The following is an 8833-nucleotide window of genomic DNA, read 5'->3' on the forward strand; positions in this document are numbered from 1 at the left end:
CAACTGCTTGTTATTCTCATTTTTTAAATATTCTGAAGATATATATGAATAAGAAAAAAAGGGTAGTGATCCCAATAGATAAGATACATAATTGCTTTGATTCTATTTTATAATTTCATTCCTCTCATAACACGTATGAGCTAGGTCTTTTATATATATATATATATATATATATTTATACACATTTATCGGGGTAGTAGGAGCAGAGGTGTGTTATTGTGTGAAGGTCTCTGTGTTCAAACAATCAACTCCAGAGACCAAAATCCCAATAATCGATTGATGGGTTCAGAGGAAAGGCAGGTGGAGATGAGGCCGCTCAGCAAGAAAGAGTAGGAGGAGGAAGAGGAAGCATGCATGTATGCCATGCAATTGGCCACCTTACCAGCGCTTCCCTTGGTGCTGAGATCGGCCATTGAGCTCGACCTTTTCGAGATCATCGGCAAGGCCGGCGCAGGGGCACATTTGTCACCTTCGGAGATCGCCGCTCACTTGCCCACTAATAACCCTGATGCTCCTGTGATGCTGGACCGCATCCTGCGCCTTCTGGCCAGCTATTCCATCCTCTGCTCTCAGCACACCCTCGACGACGGCAGCAGCGGCCCCCAGAGGTTATACGGTCTTGCTTCAGTCTCCAAGTTCTTGATAAACAACAAAGATGGAGTCTCTTTCACTCCCTTGGTTCTGTTGAATCAAGACAAGGTCTTCATTGAGAGCGGGTATGTGCTCCACCATATCCACCGATTTCTTCTGCCTTTTTTTACACTTCCTTCCTACCGATTACCGAGTACGTATCCTTCCTTATTGCTTCCATAAAAAAAATTCATGGGTGTAGGGATTGGTTGCTTTATTTTTAGGAGGAACTTATACCTCCACCTCATTCGTGTCAATTATTAATCTTAGCTTTCGGAAATGGCTTGCCTTCATTGAGTGAGAAAATACATGTATTTCTCTCTAGTATTGACCAATATTGGATTCCTTAGTGTTCAAGAAACCAATATTGAGGCTATGTTTGGTTGTCAAGAAATAAAAAGAAATAAAAAATTGAATTTAGAGATAGAGATAATAGATACATAAGTCCTTCTTTATTTACCTATAATTTTTAATTGTCCACACCTAATGTGCTTTCCACAAGTTTTCTAGAATAGAAAATAATGAAATAAAACGATTAAATATTGTCTGCCGTCATGTGTGTGAATTAACGAGTATGGAATAATATTCTACGTTATTGTTATATGAGTCAGTTCTCTAAAAGTTGTCTAGAGTGTTAGGAAAGTCAAGTGATAATAAAATATGTTAGAACAAATATCAATAAATACGAAAAAAATGAACATATTCAAACAAGATGATACAAAAATCTAACGAGGTTCACACACTAATGTGATGTGCTTCATCTTCATACAAAGAAGATGATTTACTATATGATGAAAGAAAGATTACAAAGGAGATCGATCTCTCAAGAATACCCAAACTCACAGCAAGAAACTCTCACCCAAAAAACATAATTCGAAAACTCCTAAATCTCACTACCTTCCTCAACAAGAAGATAGTGCATATATATACTCCTTCAAGCTGGGTTGATCCAATGGGCCGCGGACGGTCAGGCAGCACCTATGGGCTCAATTCCTTAGTTAGTTACCATCACAGAACTCAGAAAAAATCTTATTCAGGTCGCCACCAAAATGTATCAAAGCGAGTCAAGAATTCAAGACAAACGTAACAAAATATGATGAACAATAAATTTTTTCAGTAAATAAATGTCTATTGATCAACACAAGATGAACACATGAATGGTGGGATGCATGATGCCATCAATCACAGATAAAATTTTAGTCAGATTATCAAATGTCATATAGACACGGCCTTTCTAGTTGGGGAGTCCAATATGTTAAACTTCATCGGAATAAAATAAAAAATTACATTGGTAAAAATATGAAGCGATATGTCCAATGTCATATAGGGTAGCTTGCACGGACAGAGAAGCCTATTTAGAGGGGCCAGATATAAGAAATGGAGTGGATCGAATTTGATTCCACTAGCAGATGATACACGAGAGGGCTTCTAGAAGCCCATTCGCATAGTGAACACTTCAACCTTCCATCGAAGGCCACATTTTCTGTAGAAGGAGATTCCTGTTGGGCTAGTTGTAAATAATGCTACTGTAGCCTTCCAAAACAAACAGTTACAAACCTCAAAGACTTTTGAGTTCTAGGTTTTTCTATAATTGAGGATTCTTGTTTTTCGGCATTCCCTTGCAATCATTATTAAGTAGTTTAATCTTTAGAGACATTCGTGTTGAATCATATTAAATTCCTTGTATTATGTGATTATTTTCTTGATTTCCTTCTTGTGATCGATTTTGCATTCGTCCCAACAATACATCCTCACTGATAATATGACCACATGTTTCATATGGTACGTGCATTGTTAACGGGATAAATCATTAATGTAGATACCACCTGAAAGATGCAGTGTTGGAGGGTGGAATTCCCTTCAAGAAGGCCCATGGGATGACATCTTTTGACTACCTCGGCACAGATCCCAGGTTCAACAATGTTTTCAACAATGCAATGTCCAACCATTCCACCAGCACCATGAAGAAGATCCTCGACACCTACAAGGGCTTCGAGGGCCTCACCTCCTTGGTGGACGTGGGTGGGGGAGTGGGTACAACCCTCAACATGATTGTCTCCAAGTACCCATCCCTCAAGGCCATCAACTTCGACTTGCCTCACGTCATAGCGGATGGCCCTTCCTACACCGGCATCGAACACGTCGTCGGCGACATGTTCGTCAGTGTTCCCAAAGCCGATACTGTCTTCTTGAAATGGATCTGCCATAACTGGAGCGATCAAAACTGCCTTAGATTCCTCAAGAACTGCTACGACGCTATACCCGACGACGGTAAGGTCATCGTAGTCGATGGTCTCCTCCCGGCAATCCCGGAGGCCACACGTGCTGCCCAGGGCCAAATCCAGATGGACTGCATCATGCTGGCTCACTTTTCAGGTGGCAAAGAAAGGACCCAGAAGGAGTTCGAGGCCCTGGCCATGGGTGCCGGCTTTTCTGGCTTCCGAGTTGCCTGCAGCTATACTTTTAATAGTTATGTCATGGAATTCTTAAAGAAGGTCTGATCCTCTCTCTCTCTCTCTCTCTCTCTTCTTTGAGTTTGTCTTATGGATGGACCATGGATGGATGGCTGTATCTTCAACCTGCTTGCTCTTATGGTCTTGCGGCTTTATGAAAAATTAGGATTCACACTCTTTCAGCTGTGTTATGTGGTAAATAAGAAAACTGGGTTACTTGTCCTCCCAAAAAAATCCCAAAATAAAAATAAAAAATCTACTTAGTTGAGAATTGAGTTCAGGGAAATGCTCAACAGATTCTCCCTGTAATCATCCCAATCATAAACCCTATATTTAATTCTTAACCATTAGGACAGCAAGAATATCAATCGTCAAAACCTGAGGTTTCCTCGGTTGTTAATTTTGGTTGTTTCGATGACCATTTCAGTTTAGTCCGAAAAATATAAAAACTTGGTATTTCAATGTTTTGACTTTCAATAAAAAATTTTGTCAATACAAATAGCAAAAGCTTTTCTATTATTCCAATCAGAGATAGGATAAAACATGGCATGGAGTCTGGACTCCTCCGCAGATAAAAAAAAACATTAAATTTCTTCCAATTGATGGAGATCCTTCGCCTGTCATCCTACCATCATCATAATCCCTTTTTTACGCACACGAAAATTGTGATCATCCCAAGGCTCTTTCAAATATGAAATTAGATATCTTCACATCGGTTGTAAGACAACCAAACATTGTGAGCTCTTACAATTACATTTATAGTGTTACCGAAAAAAACCATTGTTTTTGTAGCTTTTCAACGGACAGCTCTAAATATGATTGCGCTTTTTCACAAAAGACCTCTTTTCACCCAAGAGTATTTGTTAATATATCCTTACCAAAAAAATAATAATAATAATATTTGTTAATATAGCTTTTTTTTTTTGGTAGAAAGTATTCGTTAATATATCAAAGGTAAATTAAAACATTACATCTCTTTATCTTTTCTCTCTCACTCCCCTATACTTCCTTTAAAGTTGTTATTTTTGCTATAAGTCAGAAAATGAATATAATATATATATATATATATATATATATTACAAAGCAAAGAGTGAGAAAAACCATTGTGGCAAGATCTGGATGCCTCTTTTCGCAATTATTCCTTTCCATTTATGGGCTAAGAGAAATAGAAGAAGGTTTGATAATTGGAGTTTTCCGACAAACTATGTGGGCATTATATTATGAAAGACATTAAAGATTTCTCCTTCCTTGTTCCTGTACATATCAAGTCAATGGTTGATATCCTCATTTCAAAGAAGCTTGATATTTATAGAACCACAAAGGCAGCATCAAATCACATCATGGAATTAATTTGGGAGGCACCTCCAAGGGGTTTCTGGAAACTGAATATAGATGGATGCTCTATAGGGAATCCAGAAAACTTAGGGGCAGGTGGTATATTCTTCAAAGTACATCTTCTCAGATGAGTTGTTATGCGATCTATGAAGGAATTGGAACTAACTTCATGGCTGAATTTGCTGCTTTCTTCCACAGAATACACAGAGCATCTGAAGATGGCGGAAAGGAATGCAACTGAGGGAAGAAGAACTGATAAAGAGGATGCTGATAATGGTGCAAGGGAATCCCTGGACCGTGGACCTCCATTGCAAGGGTAGGCGGTGGGTCCTCTCCAACCTCCTGCACCTAGACGATCTTATGCTAGGGCTTTAGGGCTTGCCTCTTGGCCTACTATTGACTCCTTGTCTGAACCGACTCAGGCAGGAAATATTACAAGGATCATCATCCCACAAATAGATTATGAAGCAAAAAGGCAGATCTTTCGATACGCGCTCGTCGGTAGGGTGAACTTTCGACTAATCTCTTTAGATGATTTACGTCAAGAGGCCATGGACAATTGGAATTTGAGTCAAGGGGTGGTGATGCATCCCTTGGGGAAAGGATATGTGATTTTCCAATTTCACTGTGAAGGCGATAAGGCGGCTGTTTGGAGAAGAAGCCCCTCTACGTGTGGTAGGCCAATTGATCAGATTCCAGCACTAGCAGTCGGATTTCAATATCCACAAGAAACAAAATCTCAGAAAATTGGTTTGCATTCGTTTCCCATACCTTCCTTTAGAGCACTGGCATGAAAATGTCTTGCTTTCAATTGTGAAAGCCGTGGGGTGTCCTGTTGCGATAGATAGAATTACCAGACAAGGCATTCTGGGCTATTTCGCTCGTGTTTTGGTCGAGATGGACGCATCTAAATCTACTACACGCGTAGAGGAAGTTTAGGTAGAACGTCCTGAACCAGGTACTGAAAAAAAAATTGGCTTCCGTCAAAGGGTGATTTATGAAGACAATAGTGTGTAGTGTGGCTATTGTAAGAAAATGGGACATCAAGTGGCCGCTTGCTGGCAGAAGAAGACAGATGATGATAAGCAGAATGCGCTGGACAAGGTGGGAATCCCTGGTACAGTGTACGAAGAAGACAGAGTTGACCCACCTAGGGCCAACTTGGGGGGTCGATCTTTTCCTGTTTTGGAAGGAAATCAAAATAATGGAGCGGAGCAATCTCCGCATGATAGAGGGAGGGAGAATATTACTTCTCCTTCTGTTTTCATCTCTAATTAGACATATAACGTGGAGGAGGGAGAGATCCACTCTCCTCAACTACCTAACGTGGAGGACGGAGAAATTCAAATTGATTTGGGTTCTCCTAATTTAAATCCCTCTATTTTAGGAAACAAGGATTTGACGCAATATGGTAGGGGTTCGAATAAGATTATGGAGTAGAATGAGGTGGAACGGTCTCACTCTGAGACCGGTTCAGAGTATGGTTCTCTTTCAGACCATGATGACTCAGAAAATGGTGGTTTGAACTAGATAGGAAACTTTGGCTAGGATGATGGAGCGCCTGCACCTCCATTGGACCCTGTGCATCATTTTTCCCATCGCAAGAGGGTAGGGATGGTGTTAGGCCTTGGTTGTGGGAGTTTGATAGGAAGAGGAGGGTGGTCTTCTTCCAATTAGAACCCTCAAACCTCAACTCGAGCTCTTGTGAGCAGAAGAGAAACGGCAGTGATGGGAGTTGAATTGGTGGACGAGGCGGCTATTTCTCTTGAGACAGGCATGGTAGGGGGGAAAAGAGGGGAAGGAAGAAAAAATAAAGTTGTCAGGCTTCTAGGCTTGACAAAGGTGGTCGTAAAATCTATTAGCCATGCGTGTTCTGTTCTGGAACATTCTGGGTATCAGGAAAGAGGATGGTAGGAGGGCGTTAAAATCTCTCTTGAGAGAGTCTTCCCCAGAGATTTTTTGTATTGGTGAACCTATGGTTAAGGTTAGTCTTTTTCCCTCTTTATTTTTTAATAAATTGGGTTCTGTTGCTGAGTTGATTCATAATGTACGTCAAGATAGGGCTCCTAATATCTGGGTTATATGGAAACGAGGCCTCGTTTGTCTGGTCCTAGTTGCAATGTCAGACCAACAGGTCACTATTGAAGTAGTTTGGATGAGTAAGAGAGTTCTCATGACTTTTATTCATGACAGCTGCTTCAAGATTGAGCGTAGGAAAATTTGGTCGGACCTAGTGACGGTTTCTACTTCTGCTCTACCATGGCTTCTTACTGGGGACTTTAATGCCACGCTCTTGTCTCATGAGAAAAAAGGGCCGGGTATTTTTAATTTGGGGTCAGCTGCAGAATTCCAGGCCATGGTTGATACGTGTATGCTTCTACCTTGCCCTTCTCAAGGGAAAAAATACACTTGGACCAATTAAAGTAAAAGGGGTAATGTAGTGGCAGTCCTTGCTCGGAGCTTCTATAATGAACTATGGATTGATCAGTTCAAGAATATTTCTCAGCGTGTTCTTACATGCACTGCTTCGTACCATAACCCTTTGGTGATTCAGTCCTGTGTGGTTCATTCCTAAGACTCAAAACATCCCCTTTCGGTTTCATACGTTCTAGATGGAGGATGCTACTTTCCTTTCTGTGGTGAAGAATGTATGGTCTCAGTCAATTAGTGGAAATCTAATTTTAGACTGGCTCAAAAGCTGAAACTTGTAGAAGTAGCTATCAAGGCTTGGTCTAAAATTACTTTTCCAAATCTTAATGTGAAGATGGAAAAAACTGTTTTAGAGTTAGAAAGAGTGCAAACCATTATTGCAGAATCTGGAATGACTGATGCTCTATGTGGTGAAGAGGCCGATGCCAAAACTGCTCTTTTGAATGCCTCTAAACTGCATGAGAAGATGTGGGCTGAGAAAGCCCAGATTAAATGGCTGAAGAATGGTGATCGGAACTCTAAATTTTTCCATCTCTCGGATCAGCAAGAGCTTGCCAATTATATGGTTGATTTTTAAGAGAAACTTCATTCTCACGAGCTGGTGAGCCCTTATTATGAGCTGCTTGATCAAATTCCAAATCTCCTATCTGATGATGATAATTCCACCTTGGATGCCATCCCTACCACAGAGGAAATCAATCAAGCACTGTAGGACCTTGATGCTGAAAATTCTCCAAGGCTGGATGGCTTTTTATGTCAGTTTTTAAAAGGGTGTTGGGAGATTGTGGAAAGGGATTTTTGTCGGGCTATTTTTTATTGTTTCCTGAAAGGGAAGATTCCCCTTGGGATAAATAATTGTTTTCTTACTTTGATCCAAGATTTGATGGGGCATCCTCCTTAGATAAACTTCACCCCATTTGTATGGGGAATTTCTTTTGTAAGGTTCTATCTAAAATTATTGCTTCAAAAGTATTGCTTCCAGATTAACCTCTCCTCCCAAGGTTAATTTCTACAGAGCAGGGTGCTTTCCAGAAGGGGAAAGTCATCTCGGCTAAAATTGGCTTAGCTTCAGAGTTAGCAAATTTGATGCACTCCATGGTTAGAGGTGGTGGAATGGGCCTAAAGTTGGATGTGCAAAAGGCTTATGACTCCCTCTCTTGGGAATTTTTGTTTGCCACACTAGAAAAATTTAGATGCTCCCCCAAATGGATCAACAGAATTCACCAATTCCTGGTTTCAACCAGGATTTCTATCTTGTTAAATGGAGGCCCGGTAGGATTCTTTGGGGTAGGCAGAGGCTTGAGACAAGGGGACCCCATCTCTCCCATTCTATTCATTTTGGCTGAAGAAGTGCTGTGTAGGGGTCTCAAGAATTTGGTTGAGCAGGAAAAGTTGAAGACTCTCTTGGGTCCGAGAGGGTTTGTTAATCCTTCCCACCTTCTCTTCGTTGATGACATATTCATTTTTATGAATGGTTCAACAACATATGTGAAGCATCTCCACTACTTGCTTTCCAAATATCAGGAGTTCTCAAGTTAGAAAATTAACTTGGATAAAAGCAAGTTATTTTTTGGGAAGATCGCCTCGCATAGAAGACAATTTATTTCTGAATTTTTGGGAGTGGCAGTTGCTTCCCTCCGTTGGAGATCTTTAAAGGAAGAGTGAAAAACTCTCATCTTCTTCCTCTTCTAGATAAGATTAATTGCAAGCTTGTAGGATGGAAAGGGAAACTCTTATCAATGGCGGGTCGGGTGGAGCTCATAAAATCAGTAATCTCTGAAATTCCAATCCACAACTTCTCTGTGTATTGGTGGCCTGAAGGATCGGTGAAGCTGGTGGAACGTTGGATGTGCAACTTCATTTGGTCTGGAGATGTGGAGGTCTCGAAGAAAATTGTGCTTAAATGGGATAGGGTGTGCAAGCCTAGGAAGGAAGGTGGTATGTGTATCAAAAGATTGCGAGAAGTGAATTTTTCTTGTTTGTGT

General features: G+C 40.7%; 1 protein-coding gene across 1 annotated transcript; it reads left to right on the top strand.

Annotated features, from left to right (window-relative positions):
- The first annotated feature begins 354 nt into the window (after positions 1–354).
- LOC122073509 (caffeic acid 3-O-methyltransferase-like) lies at positions 355–3300 on the top strand. The gene is made up of 2 exons (XM_042638100.1): positions 355–716; positions 2450–3300. The coding sequence occupies exons 1-2, from the start codon at positions 355–357 to the stop codon at positions 3129–3131; spliced, it is 1044 nt and encodes a 347-aa protein (XP_042494034.1). The 3' UTR covers positions 3132–3300.
- Positions 3301–8833: the final 5533 nt, after the last annotated feature.

The sequence above is a fragment of the Macadamia integrifolia genome, chromosome 3, assembly GCF_013358625.1.
Source record: "Macadamia integrifolia cultivar HAES 741 chromosome 3, SCU_Mint_v3, whole genome shotgun sequence".
Classification (NCBI taxonomy): Eukaryota; Viridiplantae; Streptophyta; class Magnoliopsida; order Proteales; family Proteaceae; genus Macadamia; species Macadamia integrifolia.

Bases quoted from the DNA above. Each gene is read 5' to 3' on its own strand.
- LOC122073509 (XM_042638100.1), top strand. From the start codon at position 355: ATGTATGCCATGCAATTGGCCACCTTACCAGCGCTTCCCTTGGTGCTG. The intron at 717-2,449 runs GTATGTGCTCCA...TCATTAATGTAG, and splicing joins AAGGTCTTCATTGAGAGCGG to ATACCACCTGAAAGATGCAG.